The sequence below is a fragment of the Aulonocara sp. 'chitande type north' Nkhata Bay genome, linkage group LG6 (assembly GCF_057382095.1).
Source record: "Aulonocara sp. 'chitande type north' Nkhata Bay isolate Kocher_YH1m ecotype deep benthic linkage group LG6, A_spYH_male_GT1.1, whole genome shotgun sequence".
Taxonomy (NCBI): domain Eukaryota; kingdom Metazoa; phylum Chordata; class Actinopteri; order Cichliformes; family Cichlidae; genus Aulonocara; species Aulonocara sp. 'chitande type north' Nkhata Bay.
In genome coordinates, this window is record NC_141349.1 from 44,056,885 (window position 1) to 44,079,308 (window position 22,424).

General features: G+C 43.2%; 3 protein-coding genes across 4 annotated transcripts in view; 2 read left to right on the forward strand and 1 right to left on the reverse strand.

Moving 5' to 3' along the window:
* Nucleotides 1-9,238, forward strand: part of LOC147328644 (NLR family CARD domain-containing protein 3-like) — a 21,326-nt gene extending 12,088 nt beyond the window's left edge. Inside the window, exons 8-10 of the mRNA XM_086297133.1 lie at nt 3,140-3,313; nt 5,852-5,898; nt 8,472-9,238. Coding sequence (XP_086153259.1) covers nt 3,140-3,313; nt 5,852-5,898; nt 8,472-9,001 — 751 coding nt within the window. The 3' untranslated portion in view covers nt 9,002-9,238. The remainder of the gene's footprint in view (nt 1-3,139; nt 3,314-5,851; nt 5,899-8,471) is intronic.
* A 6,812-nt stretch (nt 9,239-16,050) lies between these two features.
* On the forward strand, nt 16,051-19,691 carry LOC147328645 (uncharacterized). Its single transcript, XM_086297175.1, has 3 exons — nt 16,051-16,659; nt 16,976-17,111; nt 17,394-19,691. Exons 1-3 carry the CDS (start codon nt 16,064-16,066, stop codon nt 18,144-18,146), a joined length of 1,485 nt encoding a protein of 494 aa, XP_086153301.1. The 5' UTR covers nt 16,051-16,063; the 3' UTR covers nt 18,147-19,691.
* On the reverse strand, nt 18,438-21,359 carry LOC147328646 (uncharacterized). Of its 2 annotated transcripts, XM_086297194.1 has the most exons (5): nt 21,144-21,359; nt 20,718-20,809; nt 20,145-20,339; nt 19,980-20,056; nt 18,438-19,723 (listed from the first exon to the last, which is right to left on the reverse strand). In XM_086297194.1, exons 1-5 carry the CDS (start codon nt 21,292-21,294, stop codon nt 19,084-19,086), a joined length of 1,155 nt encoding a protein of 384 aa, XP_086153320.1. In that variant the 5' UTR covers nt 21,295-21,359; the 3' UTR covers nt 18,438-19,083. The 2 variants fall into 2 exon arrangements, with proteins under 2 accessions (XP_086153320.1, XP_086153321.1); XM_086297195.1 differs by lacking the exon at nt 20,718-20,809 and having other exon boundaries at nt 21,144-21,309.
* Nucleotides 21,360-22,424: the final 1,065 nt, after the last annotated feature.

The following is a 22,424-nucleotide window of genomic DNA, read 5'->3' on the forward strand; positions in this document are numbered from 1 at the left end:
CGCGTTTCTTAGTTTGTGTCCTTTCATGTGTAAGTTCCTGTTTTATTGTGTAGGTCTGCGTCTTATGTGAGTATTTTCAGTTTGCCTCCCTAGTCTCGTCATGTTAATCACTCCCGGCTGTGTTTCCCACCTGTGTGTAATCTCCCTGTGTTTTCTGAATGTATTTAAGTTGTGTTTTCTGTCTTAGTAGTGGCTGGTTTGTCTGTGTTGTTTCCCCTCGGTCTCCCTGCATCTCTCCGTATGTATTTCTCCGGACCTCCCTGCATCTTCGTTTCTGGTTTGTCTTATTAGTTTACCCAGTTTAGGTTTCTAGTTTCATGTTTTGCCACCCTTGCTGTTTGTATTGACCCACTATTATAAATAAAACACTCACCTGCACCAGAACTGCCGCCCTTTTGGTCCTTACTACAAATCCACACGGCTTGCCCCGCAAACCGTGACAATTCCGGGTGTCTCTAGTTAACTAGCAGCTGGTTCATTTGTGCTGCCAGACGCTCGTGGAGTGCAGTCAGCTTCTTCAGCCAGTAGGCGTGAACCATGTCGGGCCCTGGTGCTGTCCAACTCTTCATACTGGAGACCCTTTCTTGGATATCTGCCACTGTGATGGTTACTGGACCCTGTTCAGGGAGGTCGCTGTGGTCTGCCCTCAGATCCACTAGCCACTGAGCATTGCCGTTATGGGTTGCATCCTTCTCCCATATGCTCTTCCAGTATTGCTCCGTCTCCAGCCTTGGTGGTGCTGTTCTCTTATTATTGTTCCCTTGCCACTGAGAGTACACCTTTGCTGGTTCTGTGGAGAACAGCTGGTTTATTCTCCTGCCTTCTATCTCTCTGGTGTACCTCCTCAAGCGGCTATCCAAGGCTGTGAGTCTTTGCTTGGCAGTTTCCAAGGCCTCAGGTATGGACAGCTTGCTGTATTTCTTAGGCACCTTATTTGTCGCACCTTTCTGCAACTCCGTTAGTTGGCTAACCTCCCTCCGTGCTACTTTGATCTTGCTCTCTAGCCTCTTTCTCCATGGAGGGTACTGCCCCTTGTGGCTGTTCAACTTGTAGCCAAGCATCTCACTGATCACTGCTGCCGTATTGTAGATTAGCTTGTTAGTGTCGGTAATCGTGGTTGTAGGTATCGTCCGTAGTGCTGCATTAACATCATCTAGCAGACCTTCTGAGGGTACTTCACGTAGTCTTGGTAACCGGCTACGGGGTATCCAGGTTTCAAGCTTGGCCATTATCCTATTTTTCAGGTCAGTTCCTCTCGCACTCAACGATCCTTCTCCTATCGCACTTGGGGCTATGTACCCAATCTCGGGTGGGGGTGATGATATCTCCCCCCTGACCTGGCGTCCTGACTCCTCCTTGCCGTAGCATTTGTGTTGTACCTCGTCAATCTCTAGCTGTGAGAGCAGTCCCTTCTTTCGAATGTTGGAACACTGAGCTACTAGTTGTTTCGCCGTCATTGTGGATGTTGGGTATCGAAGAATCCATAGGTCCCTCATCCTATACATGTAGCCCCTTCCGCCAGGGTTACTTGCGTAGTAGCATTCCAACAACGCCCTGTTTTCGTCTCTTGCCCACCGATGCATTATCTTTAGAGAAAATCACTCAACCTTTTAGGTTTCTCTGTAACTCTGTAACTGAGAGGTGGGGCCTCAGACCCGTATACATTTGCATTCATTATAGTGCTGACCAGTGACTGTAGGAACACTGTCATTGCTTTGGAGAGTAGAAAAGCGATTTCCCCCTTTTTTGGTAAAAAAAAAAAAATCCTGGAAATGACCTTAATGTGAGAAACAGAAATACATTTATTAATTAATAATCAATAAACAGCTTTGTTTAACCAAAGTAATTTTACAAAAACTATCCATCCATCCATCCATCCATCCATCCATCTTCATCCGCTTTATCCGAGGCCGGGTCGCAGGGGCAGCAGCCTAAGCAGAGAAGCCCAGACCGCCCTCTCCCCAGCCACCTCCTCCAGCTTATCCGGGGGAACACCAAGGCGTTCCCAGGCCAGCTGAGAGATATAATCTCTCCAGCGTGTCCTGGGTCTGCCCCGGAGCCTCCTCCCGGTGGGACATGCCCGGAACACCTCACCCAGGAGGCGCCCAGGAGGCATCCTTGTCAGATGCCCGAACCACCTCAGCTGGCTCCTTTCGATGTGAAGGAGCAGCGGCTCTACTCTGAGCCCCTCCTGGATGGCCGAACTTCTCACCCTATCTCTAAGGGAGAGGCCAGCCACCCTTCGGAGGAAGCTCATTTCTGCCGCTTGTATCCGCGATCTCGTTCTTTTGGTCACTACCCACAGCTCGTGGCCATAGGTGAGGGTAGGGACATAGATCGACCGGTAAATTGAGAGCTTCGCTTTTACTAAAAAAAAAAAAAAAAAAAGGGGTATTTATTATTTTCAAGGGGTATTTATTATTTTCTTCTTTTTTTTTTTCTTTTTTTTTTTTTTTTTTTTTGGGTTGTATGGAAGCCCCAAACGCAATTTCATTGTTCTTGACAATGACAATAAATAAATAAATACTAAATACACTCAGCTCCCTCTTCACCATGACGGACCGGTGCAGCGTCCGCATCACTGCAGCTGCAGCCCCAATCCGTCTGTCGATCTCCGGCTCCCTTCTCCCATCACTCGCGAACAAGACCCCGAGATACTTGAACTCCTCCACTTGGGGCAGGAACTTGTTATGCTGCAATAGACGTAGGCTGCCAGGTGATTCCCATGATGCACTGGGTGTTTCTTCTTCACTCACTATGTGTTAATAGACCTGTCTGCACTGAATCATACCTGTTATTAATCTCTGTCTTCCTTCTCTCACCCTAACCAATCACAGCAGATGGCCCCGCCCCTCCCTGAGCCTGGTTCTGTCGGAGGTTTCTTCCTGTTAAAAGGGAGTTTTTCCTTCCCACTGTTGCCAAAGTGCTTGCTCATAGGGGGTCATATGATTGTTGGGTTTTTCTCTGTATCTGTTATTGTAGGGTCTACCTTACAGCATAAAGCGCCTTGAGGCGACTGTTGTTGTGATTTGGTGCTTTATAAATAAAATTGAATTGAATTGTATATTTGTGTTGTTTTCCAGTTGTTATGTGCCAGTGTGTAAGTGAATTACACATAATTCCTTGTGTTTGTCTCTAGGTTGTCAGGCTGTCTAATCACAGAGGAAGGCTGCACTTCCTTGTCCTCTACTCTGAGGTCCCACCCCTCACACTTGAGAGAGCTAGACCTGAGCTACAATCATCCAGGAGATTCAGGAATTAAGCTTTTGTCTGCTGTACTGGAGGAGCCAAGCTGCCGACTGGACACTCTCAGGTGTGACCCACAGATGACATTCGTTCGTGCTAGACAGATAACCAGCTATAATATAGATGAAAATGAGCGTTGAACCCCCAGTTTGCTTCATCTATAAATAGATTGGTCAACACAAAGGAGTATTTTACACAAAGATTTGCCAAAATCAGATGCGCTACATTACCCAGAGTATTCACTCGTCTACCTTCACACACACACATAACAGCTTCAATTCTGTTGGAAAGGCTTCCCACAAGTGTGTTTGTGGGGATTTTTGACCATTTCTCTAGAAGTGCATTTGTTAAGTCAGACACTAGTGTTGGCTCATAGTCTCTGCTCTAATTACTCCCAAAGATGTTCTTTCAGGTTGAGGTCAAGACTCTGTGCAGGCCACGTCTTTGTGGACCTTGGTTTGTGCTCTGGTATTCAGTCATGTAGGAACTGAAAGGAGCCATGCCCAAACTACCTCTGTGATCAGCCTTAGCCTAAAAAATTTAGTGAGGTTTAATCACCAGAGAATGTGGCATAAAAAGAGGTGGAGCCAAAACTGTGCGCTATACAGGGAGTGCAGAATTATTAGGCAAGTTGTATTTTTGAGGAATAATTTTATTATTGAACAACAACCATGTTCTCAATGAACCCAAAAAACTCATTAATATCGAAGCTGAATGTTTTTGGAAGTAGTTTTTAGTTTGTTTTTAGTTTTAGCTATTTTAGGGGGATATCTGTGTGTGCAGGTGACTATTACTGTGCATAATTATTAGGCAACTTAAAAAACAAATATATACCCATTTCAATTATTTATTTTTACCAGTGAAACCAATATAACATCTCCACATTCACAAATATACATTTCTGACATTCAAAAACAAAACAAAAACAAATCAGCGACCAATATAGCCACCTTTCTTTGCAAGGACACTCAAAAGCCTGCCATCCATGGATTCTGTCAGTGTTTTGATCTGTTCACCATCAACATTGCGTGCAGCAGCAACCACAGCCTCCCAGACACTGTTCAGAGAGGTGTACTGTTTTCCCTCCTTGTAAATCTCACATTTGATGATGGACCACAGGTTCTCAATGGGGTTCAGATCAGGTGAACAAGGAGGCCATGTCATTAGTTTTTCTTCTTTTATACCCTTTCTTGCCAGCCACGCTGTGGAGTACTTGGACGCGTGTGATGGAGCATTGTCCTGCATGAAAATCATGTTTTTCTTGAAGGATGCAGACTTCTTCCTGTACCACTGCTTGAAGAAGGTGTCTTCCAGAAACTGGCAGTAGGACTGGGAGTTGAGCTTGACTCCATCCTCAACCCGAAAAGGCCCCACAAGCTCATCTTTGATGATACCAGCCCAAACCAGTACTCCACCTCCACCTTGCTGGCGTCTGAGTGGGACTGGAGCTCTCTGCCCTTTACCAATCCAGCCACGGGCCCATCCATCTGGCCCATCAAGACTCACTCTCATTTCATCAGTCCATAAAACCTTAGAAAAACCAGTCTTGAGATGTTTCTTGGCCCAGTCTTGACGTTTCAGCTTGTGTGTCTTGTTCAGTGGTGCTCGTCTTTCAGCCTTTCTTACCTTGGCCATGTCTCTGAGTATTGCACACCTTGTGCTTTTGGGCACTCCAGTGATGTTGCAGCTCTGAAATATGGCCAAACTGGTGGCAAGTGGCATCTTGGCAGCTGCACGCTTGACTTTTCTCAGTTCATGGGCAGTTATTTTGCGCCTTGGTTTTTCCACACGCTTCTTGCGACCCTGTTGACTATTTTGAATGAAACGCTTGATTGTTCGATGATCACGCTTCAGAAGCTTTGCAATTTTGAGACTGCTGCATCCCTCTGCAAGATATCTCACTATTTTTGACTTTTCTGAGCCTGTCAAGTCCTTCTTTTGACCCATTTTGCCAAAGGAAAGGATGTTGCCTAATAATTATGCACTCCCTGTAGTCAGTGGTAAAAGTGTTTTCTACTAAATTAGTTAGTAACTGCTTTTTCATACTTCATCACCAGTATTGAGACTAATGCATTATTAAGTAACGCGTTACAGTAACTACGTTATTATTGTTGTAACGAGCACGGTAACTAGTTATTATGTCAAAATCAGAAACGCGTTAATCGTTACTGGGATTTAGATAGGCTCGTTAGTCGTTACTTCGTGCGGTGGCAATCGCGGAGCTTCCACAGATTCAGTAACATTAGCAAGTGGTGGAGGCCAGCAGGTGGATGAGGTAAAGGGGAGGCAGGAGGAGGAGGAGTGATGGCAAAGCAGCTGGTTAAACGTATTGCACTCAGACATTCTCATAGAGGCTAATCTGTAAGTGCTTCTCAGCCTGCACCTGCTCAACATTTGCATTCCCCACTCCATCATTTCCAGAAAAGGGAAGAGTGCTCGAAAGCCTCTCCTGAGTGCTGACGTGCTAAAGCTGTTATTTGACATTAAGAAAAAGACTGCATGTCCCCAAGTGTTGCCTGTGGGAGTGGAAACAGTAGCAATATATTTTTTTTAGCTTCATGATGAGTTTTCTGAGTGTTTTTAATGATTTTGTTTCTTCATCCAGGCTGGAACATTGTGGAAAGCAGAGACTGAAACCCAGACTGAAGAAGTGTGAGTGTTTGTTCACTTTGATCATACTGGAAAAAAAAACTGTCAGTTCCTCCATCCATCTTCTTCTTCTTCTTCTGCGGTGTGATTGCAGCGGTCAGCAGCCTAAGCAGAGGAGTCCAGACACCACTTTCTACCTCCTAATCAGGCCCCATCTTATCTTAATGACCTTGTAGTACCATATCACCCTATTAGAGCACTTCGCTCTCGCTCTGCAGGCCTACTTGTTGTTCCTAGAGTATTTAAAAGTAGAATGGGAGGCAGAGCCTTCAGTTTTCAGGCCCCTCTTCTGTGGAACCAGCTTCCAGTTTGGATTCGGGAGACAGACACTATCTCTACTTTCAAGATTAGGCTTCAAACTTTCCTTTTTGCTAAAGCATATAGTTAGGGCTGGACCAGGTGACCCTGAATCCTCCCTTAGTTATGCTGCAATAGACATAGGCTGCCGGGGATTCCCATGATGCACTGGGTGTTTCTTCTTCACTCACTATGTGTTAACAGACCTCTCTGCGCTGAATAATACCTGTTATTAATCTCTGTCTCTCTTCCACAGCATGTCTTTATCCTGTCTTCCTTCTCTCACCCTAACCAATCACAGCAGATGGCCCCGCCCCTCCCCGAGCCTGGTTCTGCCGGAGGTTTCTTCCTGTTAAAAGGGAGTTTTTCCTCCCCACTGTCATCAAAGTGCTTGTTCATAGGGGGTCATATGACTGTTGGGTTTTACTCTGTATCTATTATCGTAGGCTCTACTGTACAATATAAAGCGCCTTGAGGCGACTGCTGTTGTGATTTGGTGCTGTATAAAAAATTGAATTGAATCCAGTAGTAACACTTTGGATTCAGGAGGAACGATTTTAATCCTTTTTGTAGAACGCTGGACCAAATCTCTGTCCTCTGTGTTTAGGAGCCATTCAGTCCCTGTGCTACACACCCGAGCTTGGTGTGCATCACTGGAAATGAGTCGGACTCATTTTCACTGGGATTCTGTCCATTGACACCGATGCTGTTCATAATTTCCTGTTAACTGCACGGTCAGGTGGTGGCCCCCAGCTCAAACTGGAGTGGTTCACAGCTGAGCGTGAAGTGGCAAACATACAGATGAGCTGCTGCTCCAGGTTTCACTTGAAGTCTGCTCTACAACCAAATTAATCCAAGTCTGTAGGTGTCCAACAAAACAAAACCACAAATTCAATTTCAATAAAACTTGAAGTTTACCTTAAATTAAATTAAATTAAACATTCATTGTCAGGTGAATGGTGGCACAGGAGGCTGTACCTGCGTGAGCTCTGCTTCACCTTCATAACTCCAGCGGCTGAGCTGGAACCTTTTGTTTGTTGTTTTTTGACAAACTCCTAAAATAAACGGAGCTTTCATTGATCATTTATTTCAAGCACATGCGTACATATATACAAGATAGAGCATATATAAAGGAAGGAAAATATTGTCTTCTAGTACATCAGGTGCTCGAAAAGGAGTGGGAAAAGTAATACTCTACACATATTCATAGCTCAGTCATGTAGTTGTGCAGCTTCTTCCTGAGTGTATGTAATGTTTTATACCAGTGATAACTGTTCAAATCATATTAGACGTACACAGAAAACACCTCTTGTAGCTTAATGCTGTTCTCATCCCTGTACAGACTGAAAACCATATCTTTATACATTGATTTAATGTATTATAGTGTAATGTATTGTACTGATTTTATTGCATCTTTTCCATTAGTACCTACGACTCAGTACTTTTGGTCGGCGGGGTTCCAAACGAGCCGAGCAGGTACTAAAATGTGAAATCATTAGACTCTGTGCCACTGATTGGCTGGTCAATAATGTCACTCAATGACTCATGAGAGCGTCTCGTTCACGGAAATAAAACCACAATATCTGAAACCTGACAACAAGGGAAATGGCCCCAAAAACAATGCTGTGATCAACGAGTCTGACGAAAGCCACAGCCTGAGCTTTGACGTCTACCTTTGTTGTAGCGTTCGTGTCGCAAAATAATTACGTCACGGGACGCGCAGACGCATCGCTATGACAACAAGCACTTACACTGGGTTGTAATGGAAACCCATGTGTGTTTCGAAGGCAAAAAAAGAAGAACTTTATAATAAATTTGTTAGTTATCTTAGCTAAATTTTATTTCCACAAATGCAAATACAGTAACCAAAAGCCTCATTTTAAACACTACTATAATGATAATCTTACATAAAAATTGATCGGTGGATCACTTAATAAAAAGGCTATAAAAACAATTACTATTTGCACTAATTACAAATTATTTGAATGAATGTAACTTTTTATGTTGCACCCCCTGGATGTGTTAATTATGTTCCATACTGTATGCACTGTCTGTATACTGATGCTCAATAAAGTTTTTGGGAAAAAAGGGGAAAACAATTCATCGACTGTGCCTTTTAAATCAAAAGCTGGTGTGTCTTCAGGTAACTGTCAGTTTGACTGAAGATCCAAACGGATTCGCCGGTCAGGTTTTACCTGGTGAACAGTCTCTGCATAAAGCAGCAGGTGAAGCTACCAAGTGACAGATAATAAACTACTGCTGTGTTTTTTCTCCATCAGATTTCTGTGAGCTCACACTGGACACAAACACGGTGAACAGGAATGTCGTGGTGTATTACAACACGGTGATGAAAGGGCTGAGGTGGAAGCAACCATACCGTGATCATCCAGAGAGGTTTGACTGCTGTCAGCTGCTGTGCACAAATGGTCTAACTGGTCGCTGTTACTGGGAGGTCGAGTGGAGAGGAGGGGTTTATGTAGCAGTGAGTTACAAAGGAATCCGAAGGAGAGGAAAGGGTGCCGAATGCTGGTTTGGATGGAATAACCAGTCGTGGAGTATCTTCTGCTCTCCTGTTGATGGTTACTCTGTCTGGCACGACAGGAGAAGAACTGTGCTCTCCTCAGTCCCCTTCTCCTTCATCTTTAACAGAGTAGCAGTATACTTGGACTGGCCTGCAGGCACTCTGTCCTTCTACAAAGTAACCTCTGACTCACTGTTCCACCTCCACACCTTCACCACCACATTCACCGAGCCGGTGTATCCTGGATTTGGGTTCTGGCTTGCCGGTTCCACAGTGTCTCTGTGTTAACTGTGGAATAAAATCTCCTCGTTTCCCCAAACCGGAGATGTTTGACCTGTGGCTGCTGTATAGGCAGATTTCCACGAGCAGTTTGCACATGTTTGTATCACATGTGTTTTACATAGAGTGATATGAGCAGCCAAACAGGTACACGCATGCCTTTAGACCAGGGGTGGGCAATCTCAGTCCACGAGGGCCAGTGTCCCTGCAGGTTTTAGATGTGTCCTCGAACCAACACAGCTGATTTAAATGGCTAAATTAGCTCCTCAACATGTCCTGAAGTTCTCCAGAGGCCTGGTAACGAACTAATCATGTGATTCAGGTGTGTTGACCCAGGGTGAGATCTAAAACCTGCAGGGACACCGGCCCTCGTGGACTGAGATTGCCCACCCCTGCTTTAGACAGTGATTGAAACCAGAGTACAGACAGAACGCCCCCTGGTGTCAGACTACATTTTCTATTTGTATTTACTTCAGGGGTAACCCTAACACCTGGGGCCCGTTCTTCGTACGTCGCTTACTACATCCAAGATCAAATGACACATCCAAGATCAAATCATCGCGCTAACCGTGAGCTCGCTAATCCGGTTCCCCGAACACACCTGCTGTTGACGATTACTACAGCTGGACGCAGGAATGTGACATCACTGGGTGTCGTAAAAGGGGCTATGCATCGATAGTAGAAACATTGATCGGCAACCCGCTGATTGGTCGGCGAAAATGTCGAAGGGGCGCGCTCGGTATTTTCCGGCAGCAGAGCAAGAACTCATGAGTGAGGGATTTCAGGAGTTTCAGAGTTTAATTAAAACGCAAGAGAACACTGCAAAGGCTGCAAAAGCAAGGAGAGAGGGCTGGCAGAAAGTTGCTGACAAATCAAACTCGTAGGTAATTTAATAATAATAATAATAATGGATTGGGTTTATATAGCGCTTTCCAAGGCACCCAAAGCGCTTTACGATACCACTATTCATTCACTCCCACATTCACACACTGGTGGAGGCAGCTACGGTTGTAGCCAGGCTGCCATATCGCGCCATCGGCCCCTCTGGCCAACACCAGTAGGCGGTAGGGTAGATCTATCATATGACACTATATTGTCCAATATCATATGGCATTATATTATATTATAATATGTTATATTATATCCCCTTTCACATTAGAGCCACAACAGGACCCACAAGAACATGGGAACAAGTAAAAGTGGAATACAGGAGTATTCTACAGAATGGTAATATTTATCTCTTAGATTGCTTTGCGTCTCTTGGCAAGGTAATACTGGCCTGTAATACTCTGTTAGTTTGTTCATAACAGCAACCAAGAAAAGGGCAGAGGAAAAAAAGACAGGTGGTGGTCCTGCACCCCCTCGTCAACAAGTTGGTTAAGTAAATAATACCCTCACGGGAATATCGATATCTCTCAATGAGCACACTGTCGCGCTGAGCTAAAGGATCCTGTCTGTCCCGCAATATACGCTGAATTCTGAGGACTCTCCTTATCAATCTTGCACCTTCCGCAATGGGTTGGTCGCGTATACGGACAGGACATGGCTGCGACAGGCTTCCCAAATCCACCTTCGCTTTTATAGCCGTGGTCTCTCATCTTGATTACACGAAGTAATTTACAATTACTACTCTGAAATCTGAATTACATCTGCAATAATCACATACATGTAATAGAATGTTAATAGTACATTTCCCTTTTTTAGGAAATGACCTGTATGTATCTGTGTGACATCAATAAAAGGATCAAGTGCTGCATTATCTTTGGTTACATTGATGTTATTTATTTATCGCTGTTGCTTTCGTATAAATGAAGCGGACATACCTGAGTGGCCGCGATCTAATCCTGTTTACATAAAGTAAGCCTGCTCCCGAGCAGGTTTACGCTTACGGCTCTGTTGCTATGACAGCAAGTCCCGGATGAGCTTCGGGGAACCGACTGATCCAGGATCACGCGAAATCGTCAACAATCTAATCCGGCTAACCTACTTAGCGAGGTACGAAGAACGGGCCCCTGGTGACCAAACCTGCTTTTTAAGAATATATATTTTAAACTTGTCAGATCCTTTTGGTGGTTAACCTTGAAGGTTTTGTATGAAAGCCAAAAGCAGCACATACGATCTGTAAAAAACAACAACAAAATCAATGTAAAGCTAGTTACTTTATCCTTATTAAACACATCGAGCTATGTCTACCATGATATGAATCTAAATATATTTTTCAAATAAATACAAGTTATTTTATATATAAAATTGTGTTTTTTGAGTTTTTCATTGAATAATAAAGATCTTAATGAAGTTCCTGTTGTTGAAGATAAACTGAACATTTAAATAGATTTTATTATATCTTAGAATTCAAAGAACAAAGACACATTTTGGGTGATAATCAGATTTTAGATAAAGTTCCATTAAAGACGATGTGCCAAGTTTTAGCTTGAATTTGAATATGTTCACATCCGTGTTGATTTGTCTTCATCTCTTTCTGAAAGTTTTTCCATCAGTTTGGTCCTAAGCAGTGAAACATAATCAGCTACTGAAGAGGAAACAGCTTTTTGTCCTGACACTCTTTACTGAGGAAGTGTGGCTGGTGAGCGACGATCATGCTTTTCTCCTTCAGCAGCTGCATCATCTGTTCCTGCTCGACCTGCTGATTTAGAAAGTGTCTCACCTGTTTCTTCACCAGAGCTACTTTAGTTAGTATTAAACCCGATTCTTTTATCCCCAGTACTGGACAGAGAAAACCCGACTCAGTGTGGTCAAAGCTCAAAGAATCATCTTTATTCTACATTTCCGGAAAAGGAGAGCTGCAGACACTAGCAAGCATCCACAGGTCTAAAGCATTACAAGCTGAATGGGCGTAATATAGTTCTGTTATACGTCACACATAGTCACACATAGTTTCGATCAAAACGACTCTGCCTAGTTTCACTTTTCTGTCTGCATCGCTTCCTGTTCTCTGCACAAAGCAGAGCTTCCTGTCTTAGACAGTACTCTGTGACCTTTCACACACCTTATAACTCAAAGTGGCGTTTTGTACACTGGCCTCTATAAAACAATATAAACAGAAAATAAGCACTATTTATTTCGTAACATTAGTTGACTCAATGAAACCATCCTCCTGCTCTCTGGTCGATTCTCAGAATGTTGTCATCCACCCACTTAAAGAAAACCCCAGCTTGACCTTTCTCTTCATGGGAATTACAGACCAATGTCAAAATTGTGATTTATTGCTAACATGTTAGAAAAGGTTGTAGCTATGCAGGTTACAGCTGTCCTGGATAAACACAGTGTACTTGACAAACCTCAGTCTGGTTTTCATGGAGCTCATTCTACTGAAACTGCACTTCTTGAAGCATCCAGTGACATTTAGTTACAAAGCGTTGCAGGAGAGTGTTGGGTTCTGAGTGCAGTACAGACACAGGTCCTTGCACTCTTCTCTCAGCTATGGTGTGCCTAAAGGTCCTGTACTGGGGCCCTTATTGTTTCCATTATACCTTCTCCCACTACATTTTAATTAGCTTTAAGGGTATTTCTGTGAAGGTTTTCAGTCATCCAGGTCATCATGATCTAAGGAGCTTGGAAAGAAAAGCGTCTGGACTTCTTTAAGTTGCTTGAAGACGTTTAGCGTACACCCCCATATGGAAAAGAAATCGTAAAAACTTATATGTGATTACTCATGAAAGTGGCCACTTTCTCATTACTTTCATATATTGTTTTAGTAAGTATCCAAAACATACAAGTTTCATTATATAATTTTTCAAGGGAGCTTATATCTGTTTTCACTCTTACAGTAAATGCTTTTCATACAAGTTTCACACAAGACAGATACAAACTTTATAAGATTTATATATATCTTTTCCATATGGGCCACATTGAACAGTGCAGCGAGGAATGCCCAGACCTCTACATTGGAGAGACCAAACAGCCACTTCACAAGCGCATGGCACAACACAGAAGAGCCACCTCCACAGGACAAGACTCAGCAGTCCATCTGCATCTAAAGGTCAAAGGTCACTCTTTGAGGATGCCAATGTTCACATTTTGGACAGAGAGGACAGATGGTTTGAAAGAGGAGTGAAAGAAGCATCTATGTCCACTGTGAGCGACCATCTTTGAACAGAGGCGGGGTTTATGACACCAACTCTCTGCCATCTATAATCCAGTTTTGAGATCCTCCCCAGACGCCTTAACGCCCACTCACATCCTGGGCCATCTGACCTCAGGACATCACATGATAAGGTGGGGCCAGGTTTCACAACGAGCTCACCCGAAACTCTGGCTGATTGGGACCCACACCCAGTTTCACACCTTGGCTCAGGTGATTAGGTGGAGGATCATCAGGAGGTCTTCATAAAAAGGTGGATGGCTGAGCTGAGTGAAGCTGACCCCCCACCCACTTGAAACGTAAAGACAAATAGGCGGAGCGGTTAGTGCTACGTTTGTGCAGGTAAAATGAGCGTTTGTGCTGCTACGGTTTTTGAGATATTAAACATTATCTTATAGGTCTTTCAAAGGTCACCATCCCCCCAGAGTGCTCCAAAACGGGCCAAAATGGTCGACTTTTTCAGTGCTACGTTTGTGCAGGTTTGTGCAGGTACAATGAGCGTTTGTGCTGCTATGATATGAGATATTCTGTTATGGTGTTACTGCTGAAAAATGTCTTTTTCAAATGACCTTTTGCTTTGTGTGTTCACTTGTTCAATAAAGCTTTGTTAATAAACAACGACTCTTATTGTATTTAATCAGCTAAATTTGTAATGAGTGTAGTTTTTTTAACTTCAATTTCTTTACTTCAATCACTTTTCATTCATAAAACCATGATGCAAATGCTTGAGGGTTTTTTTTAGAGTGGATTAAAAAAACTTTATTGAAAACTACATTTGAACATTTTACACTCCCGTGAACAGTTTTTGAGCAGCTGCGCGCTCCCGCGGACGGTAATCACTTTCTGCCCGACGATCACTTTCTAGCACAAAACTGGAGCTCAGGGGGAAAAACAATCGCATGAGTGCTGCTGTTTGACTGAGGAAGAACAAAGTAGTCATGGTAAGCCAATCACATGACCACTTTAAGATGACAAAGCAACAAGGTGACATATACCAGTTTATAAATTGTGTTGATAGGCCACGTAAGACCAGCAAGCACTCTCTGCTTATGAGCAAAAAAAAAAAAGTCAAAAATAAAACAACCATTTTGTGTTGGTGGAAAAATGCACCATGTCGACCAATCAAAAAGGTTATATGGCAACATGACATTTGGTTGTTTAGGAAGAGGGAGAAGTTTTAGGAGTGACGGCGAGAGAGAAAGAGAGCGAGAGCTGTCACAATGTGACTGTGTGCAGCCAGGATGAGGCAGGAATGAAATCAAAATTCACAGCTTTATTGCTGGAGAGCAAAACCATACAAACTAAACTGGGAAACTATAAACTAGTACACAGAGAAACACACGGCCATGAATGAGCAGTGTTGGGGAGTAACGGAATACATGTACCGCCGTTACGTATTTAGAATACAAAATATGAGTAACTGTATTCCGTTACAGTTACCGTTTAAAAAGGTGGTATTCAGAGTACAGTTACTTTGTTGAAATAAATGGATTACACTGCGGTACTTCCCTGTTTCATATTGTCGCGGGTCAGGACTGTTTGGGTTTGTTTGACAGCTACGTTCTGTTGTTCCAGGCGGCAGCGTTACGGTTGCCATGGTTACAGGGCGACGCTCTCTCTCTCTGCGACTGTGTGTTTCCTGGGTGAGAGAGCGCCTTTTCGTTGTTGTTGTTGTTGTGCTAAGCTAACAAGCAGAATGCTACAAGCATAGCTCTAAAGAATGTAGCATCATGTTCAGTATAGTCCGTGCTGCTGGGAGAATGCACTGCCATACACGTTATGTGTCTGTGAGCGCGAGGAGGGAGAAAAAGGTACGAGCTGTCGTCGAGGAAAAACGGGAGCTGGAAGCATGTAAATATAATAATAACCACTGCAGCCAAGAAGAGAGCCTGACGAGCCCAGCTGTAAGTAAGCTATTAAGACTCGACTGTACACCGTGTTCCTGTTTTCCTCCGAAAACAACAAGTTCCGTTGGAGCAGCCTTTCAACGCCTCTCTCTGTCTGTCGCAAGAAAAGTTGACCCACACAACAAAGTAGAGCTATTTTTCGGCTACGAGCCGACAGGGACCCCGCCGTATTATGCTGGGCTTACACTGTGCGATTTTTTTCAGTCGCGCGATTCAGCTCCTGCTCAAACTGTACGATTGACTCGCAGGGGTTAGAAGTTCATAGGTCACGATGCAGGGTCTCACACTATACGGCCCGATGCTCTGATGCGACCTGAGTGCTCACACTGTGCGTCCATAACATGAAGGTTATAACAGAAATTCTGTCGCTCTCCCTCTCCGTCTTTCACTCAGGCAGACACACCACCACCATCAACTTTGCTAAATTGCTAATGAAAAACATGATCAGCTGTGATTGAGCAGCAGTGTCGATCCAACTATTTTCACGGTTGTTGTGGTCGTGATAATTTTGTGAGGCCACATCGAAAGGGCTCGGATGGTTCTACAGGTTGTGCCTCCATCGCTTGTGTCCAGATCACACGCTGCACTGCCGTGCTACGCCGTCTTTTTCGCTGACATTTGTGTTTGCGCGTGCGCAGTGTGGCAAACTGCGGTGACACCCTCAAGACCAAGCGATTGATGATCGGGAGCTGGTCGTGAGGTGTCAATCGCTTCTCGTTACCCCACGTATACTACACGATGCACGACGCACGATGAAGACCAAAATCGGGCCGATCGCCAAAACGATCGCACGACTCAAAAATCGGCTCAAAATGGGCCAAAAATCGCACAGTGTGAGCCCAGCATTAGTCAGAGGTCCCTTTACTACAGTTCGGAGTCGCGGACCTTCAGTAATAGTAATAAATCACACAGCAACAGTACATTCACGTTGTTGTAAAAAGCATGATAATATAGACTACTTGCACTAGGGCATGTGACGTATTTCCGTTTCCAAATAGTACCGCTTGTGCGTTTCCGGTACGTTTGCTTATCTATCGGTATCTATGCTAATGTCGCTTCAGAATGAGTATAAAAAGGAAAGTATTTAAAACAGAACATTTTCAAAAACAGGAGAAGAAATACTCCGAGCATTGCTGTGTCCCACTTTGTTCAGCTTCAGCCAAATTTAACGGCATACTAAGTTTTCATGCCTTTCCGACCCATTCCGACTTGAGAAGACAATGGCTGGTAAACATACGCCGGGATCATTTCACGATCACCTCTCACACCAGGGTCTGCTGCAGACACTTTGCCAGTGATCAACTCATAGAGCCAACAACCCTCGATGGTCGAAGGAGGCTTATTAAAGGTGCTGTACCAACACTTTTTGAGTGGAATGGCTATAAAGTTGAACCACCGCGGCGTAGTGTTTGGGAGAGAACGGAGCGACGCCCTGAACTAGTTCCTCCTGACGATCAAGAAGAGCACAGTCTTACAAGAGATCATGACTACTGCTCAGTCCCTGAGCCGTCTGCATTGGACATATCTGCATCAGCTGCAGAAGACCTGTCCGAAGACGTGGAGACTCTGAGGAAGGAAATACAGGAGTTACGTGTCCAGCGAGAATTTGGGTTACAGCGTTTTGCTGGCTCCGACACTGACATCCGATTCTATACCAGGTACACCTAAGTTCTATTCAAGCTAACTGTTTAAAATATACCAAGGTCACCATCAGTTAAATTTCGAAAGTTTTTCCAGTCTTAATGAAAACAAAATAGATATTTACTTTTTCTCTGCTGATTGTATGTTTTATGTAGATGCTTTAGTATTTAAACGATATCCTAATGCTACAGGTAAAATACAACACCAAATACTCTTAATCAGACTATTTTATACAGCATTCCATTAGCATATTTGTCACAGTTCACATTATTTTTATGTCAGTGTGTAATGTTAATTAATGATTGACATGATGTATGTCTCTCTCGTGAATAGATTTCCAAGCTATGATCATTTGATGGCATTCTGGGTTTTGATTGAGCCTTGCATCTATAAAATGATCCGGGTTTCAAGAGCCAAGTCAGCTGCCAATCGGAACGAAGAAGTGTTGACACCTGCACGCACATCAACAGTAGGTTATGGGTTTGTTGGTAGTTAGAACTAGAGGTGTAATGTTATTGTATTTATGTACAATAACATTACTTTATGTACAGTAGCATACATACACAGGTGTATGTATGCTAGACTCAGTATCCTTTACATACATACACCTGTGCACTACAGCACCTCATTGTTTACCCCATGGTACAGTATGGTATGCCTAACCATTACAAAACATTTAGCCAAGAAAAGAATAATTTTACTAGTTCATAGCTTAAGGAGTAACATTTTCCCTTTTGTTTTCACCTTCCAGAGGCAGCTGCTACAGCCAATTGACGAGTTTTTTCTTTTCCTGGTTTTCCTGTCAGTTGGTTTGAAGGAGAGGGACCTGGCACACCGATTTAACATATACCAGTCCACAGTGAGCCGCATTATTGCAACATGGACAAATTTTCTTGCCACTGCACTGGGGTCTCAGTGCATCTGGCTTACACGTGAAGAAGTGCAAGCTTACCTCCCTGAGGAATTCAAAGATTTCTCAGACACCCAGATGATCCTTGACTGTACAGAGCTGAGGTGTCAGACACCATCCTCACCACTTCTCCAAAGTGAAATGTACTCTTCGTACAAATCCCACTGTACGATGAAAGCCCTGGTTGGCATAGCTCCACATGGTCCAGTGACATTCATCTCTAATCTGTATGCTGGTTCGGTTAGTGACAAGGAACTATTCAAACAATCAGGCATTGCTGAGAAGTTGACTGAAGACATGGCAGTGATGGTAGATAAGGGCTTCCTAATCACTGATTGTTGTAAATGCAAAGTGTACTGCCCACCTTTTCTATCTAAGCAGAAGCAGATGCCAGCATACCAGGTTAAGGAGACGCAGGCCATAGCCAGACTCAGGGTGCATGTGGAGCGAGTCATTAGGAGGATCAAACAGAACAAACTTTTTGATAGCATCATTACCATGTCACATGTTTATAATATCAACCAACTGTTTGCAGTGGCATGTATGCTGTCAAATTACCAGAACACAGCATTAGTTAAAAAATGGGTTAAGTGAGACAAGATGGATTTTTCCCAAGACACCAGTGCCAGTAACTTATGGAAAATGACCTGCAGCTGAGGCCACTACAGTTGCATTTCTTCCTTCTCAGCTGACAATACTTGATTACAGAACTGGTACTTGAGTGCCGATAGTTGAGTTTCAGTTATTGATAATTCAAATTCATTGCAAATGTTTAATGTTAATAATACTGTTTAATTATATTACTATATTACTATTCAGATTCAACAAAACTGTTTATCAAAATTATAAAGTAAATCACTAAATTGTTTTAAAACCATAAGTGACATTGAGCTTTTGGAACATCAAAAATACCATTTGTCATTTTCTACAGTTCAGTTGTGTTATTGTCTAAATGTATATCAGTATGCTAGGCATGGAGTTTTAAATACTTACCATGTAAATAAGTTCTGCACAAATTCAACGTTTTAATGTGTGTTTTTAAAAATTAAATTGATGCCATTGCTTAAATAACAGTTTATTGATGTCACATAAAGGTAACATGTAACAACAAAAGAATTCATGAAATATATTGAAAATAAAACATCAGTTATTTTGTTCCAGCCAGCCTGAAGGATCTGTTTTTCTTTTTGCTGTTTTCACTGTTCATTTTTTCAAACACAGGTATCTTGGCATATATATGTAAAAAAAGAAATAGTCTGCCTTTTCTCTGATTGCATTGTGCACATCTATATCCATGTATATTCTTTGCACTAGGTAGTCCTCTTGTGCCCACACAACAAAGTCACACCACTGCATCCCACTGATGAGCAGTTGTCCTTGCACTTGCCAGTAATATGCGTGGCTCTTTTTTAGTTTAGGGGTACCACATTCCATCTGCACATATTTGCAGTCAATAAAGTTTTGTACATTGGGACATTTGAATTCGACGAAGCCAAACTGGGGGTATTCATTGGGGTCAAAAACAACACCATCAGGAGATGCAGCAAGCAATGGGGTGAATGACCAGACCACAGGGTGAGTAGTTAACATTCATTAGCCTACTATACTCTGCTGCTATTGCAGGCTCCATCTCAGTTCCTCTCCTCATGTCTGCTGTCTGCCTTGTTCCCTTCAATATACGCTCTGCTAGTGACTCGGCCGAGCTCTGGCCTCTGACGTGACACACCTCCCGAAACCTAGAGGCAGTCACTCTGGGCCTGCGGAGCTGATGCCACTCAGACGAAGAGCTTTGCTCACGTGTAGCTTCCTCTATTTTGTGAGCCATTTCCAGAGTTACAGACAAGCTTTTCAGATGCAGAAGCTCTTCTTCTGAGCACACAAACACACAATCTGATGGCAAGATGTCATACCCCTCCAGAGGCAAGTGCGGTGTTGGTGGTGCATCGCGGTGTAGTGTGATGTACCGGGTTGTCAAAACCGGCTGCTGATATGACAGAACACTGCCCTCCTGCACCAGCCCAAAGGCACTTTCCACAAGGGGCTTGTCAGGTCTCATGTTCATTGTGGTCACAAGTGGCCTGTCCTCAATATTAAATTTTGCATATGCCTCCGTTATTCTGAACAAGCAGGGATCTGGTAACGGACCCACCATGCCTCTGTAGAAGCCACTGCTAAAGAAAACCTCAATGACAATAATGTAAGGAAGAAGGTTGTTATACTGAACAACAACTAAACTAAAAACTAAAAGGTGTAAAACAGTGGTGCATAAGTTAGAGACTGGGATGTATATGTACATGACTGAGTTAGCCGTCTTCAGAAAGTGTAATGTTGTATGTAAATTAATACCTATTCTGACACATGTATGTATGAAAAAAATAGCAACATACATTTGTAACACATGAAACCAAATTTTACAAATGTAATTACCGTACTCCAGTCTGGGCCATCCTATTTGGTACTGGCTTAGTGAAGATCATGGAGTTGATGGGTCCTGGCTTCACACCCTAACAGAAGACACATTTACTATGGATGGTGTTGCTGTTCATATGTAAACATGGACTAATTCAAAAACTTTAACCTCATTTAAATTACCACTGTCCGTGGCTTGTGCCATTGCTGTTCAGATTCCGTGCAGCTATGCACAGGGGGGACAACCGGCACTCTGAGTTGTGAGTAGTGTGCTGTTTGGAAGAGCAGTGCCACTGTGTGATTGCACATAACAGCGCCTGCCACACAGGAGCACTGGCTATGTGTCAGTATCACCGGCGATGAATCCAGAAGCTTAATCTAAGAAGAAAGAACGAAAATTAAAAATGTAACATCTTCATGGAAGAGCCGAACAGGAACATAGTTCAGTGTTATGGTTACGTACCCTCCTGAATGCTTAGTGTTTCCTTCTCTCCCTATTAAAACAACTTAACCATGCTTGATAACTGTAATAACTTAGATTGTGTATATTTGCAGTATTAACTTGTTGTCAAATGTTTCTGATCACCCAAACACACGTTGATTTAACTATCTGACTAGTCAAATTAGGAGTGATAAAGCAGGGAGACAAGGAAAACATTCAAGTTGATGGGCCTTTAGGAATGAACTTAACTAATGCTTAAATGAACTGAACCCCACAGAACGGGGATTAACAACTTTACACAGCTTCCTGCCTACACTTAGTCTGTGTGGTGCCTCACTCTTCCTCATCGACCTGTAGCACAGGGCTCTCACACCGACCTCCCCTGACAACCTGTCTTTATTGGACACTGAATAAAGATACAAGTACCATTAGCATTATTTCTGTATTACTCATTTCAGCATGTCTTAAACATATATATTTTACACTTAGCAAGAGTAGCATTAGGTAGTTAACTACCTCCATAGTTAGCCAACTACCTAACGCTAATATAACAGTGTCTAACTACAAAAGTGACATTAGTTAAGAAAACCTCAACTATAGTTTAGGACGACATAAAACACCGTTTAAGAAAACATGTAATGTAGAGAACTGACATCAAATGAAGGACATAGCGGAGTAACGTAGTGTTTGCATTTGACGTTAGCTAGCGTTTCTTTGTCGGTTAATTTACGTTTTCTTACCTTCGTAGTTGTGTATATATGATGCAGCATATAACTTAAATCCTTTATCTAATTTGCTGGCGGGGGTAGTCGTCACTCTGCAAATCCGATGAACATCGGTGATGTTCAATTTTGGGAGCTCTTGTAGGCAGCGAGTGTAGAACGTCGCCATGGTTTAACCGCACCGGAAGCACTGGGGCAGGACTACATAGAACGCGGAAGTGTTAGTGCAAGTAGTCCATTGTAGCGGGTCAGGGCTGTTCGGGGTTCTGCTTGTACAGTTATGTTTTGTGTATGTTGCCATGGTGACGGGTGACGCCCTCTCGCTGCGACGGTGTGTCCTTCCGGGGTCAGAGGGCGCCCTATGTGTGTTGTGGTTGCCGCGCTGAGCAGTTAGCTAGTGGCAGTGTGTTCTTCTGCAAATGTAATAAACGGCTGTGCTCCCTGGCTAGCTCACGGGAAGCAAGACCAAACGATACCTCCGTCTCCTCCTTGTCTGAACTCGCCACAATATATTAAGTAATCCAAAGTATTCAGAATACGTTACTGTCATTGAGTAACGTAACGGAATAGGTTACAGAATACATTTTGGGGCATGTATTCTGTATTCTGTAATGGAATACATTTTAAAAGTAACCTTCCCAACACTGTGAATGAGGGAGATGCGGACATAAATACGCAGAAGGATAACGAGGGACGTGGGAGCACACAGGGAACACAGCTGATACAGATAATCATAACGAGACAGGGCAGGAGCAAACACGTACACTGATGGGAGACTATCAAAGTAACACAGGAAGTACACAGACCCAGGGCTGGACTGGGACAAAAAATCGGCCCGGGCATTTTGACTAGAGACTGGCCCACCAAAAATGTGACGTCATTCAGGGGTAAAACCGCAAAGGATTCTGGGAACTTGTGGCAAGAGGTACTAGCGCATGCAGGCTTTCAATTGAACTCAGTCACACAGCGATAAAAAGAAACACAAAAAATGGCAACAAGCTGTTGTATTCTTAACTGCAATAGCCGGTATTTGCCAAAAACAGATTGCTCGTATTTAAATTGCTATGAGTAACTTGTTGGGCTATAATATGTGAAACATATGTCAAATGCATCCCTGATGGATGACATAAAGTCATCTCTCCATCTCTCTCTGCTGCTCTTCTGTCTCCTCTGTCACAGACTTCTCCACTTTTGATGATAAATCAGCTGGTGCAACATGTAAGGATTGGCACAATTTGTTAAGATTTTGAGGAGTTTGAGAAACTAACCTTAAGCATAAAATAAAATTTACTATCAGTA

Coding starts and splice junctions, on each gene's coding strand:
- LOC147328646 (XM_086297194.1), bottom strand. CDS start 21,294: ATGGCGACGTTCTACACTCGCTGCCTACAAGAGCTCCCAAAATTGAAC. Junction 20,340..20,717: donor AGGCACCACACAGACTAAGT/GTAGGCAGGAAG, acceptor CTTTCTTCTTAG/ATTAAGCTTCTGGATTCATC. Junction 20,057..20,144: donor GGCACAAGCCACGGACAGTG/GTAATTTAAATG, acceptor GTCTTCTGTTAG/GGTGTGAAGCCAGGACCCAT.
- LOC147328645 (XM_086297175.1), top strand. CDS start 16,064: ATGAGTATAAAAAGGAAAGTATTTAAAACAGAACATTTTCAAAAACAG. Junction 16,660..16,975: donor GACATCCGATTCTATACCAG/GTACACCTAAGT, acceptor TCTCGTGAATAG/ATTTCCAAGCTATGATCATT. Junction 17,112..17,393: donor CACCTGCACGCACATCAACA/GTAGGTTATGGG, acceptor TTCACCTTCCAG/AGGCAGCTGCTACAGCCAAT.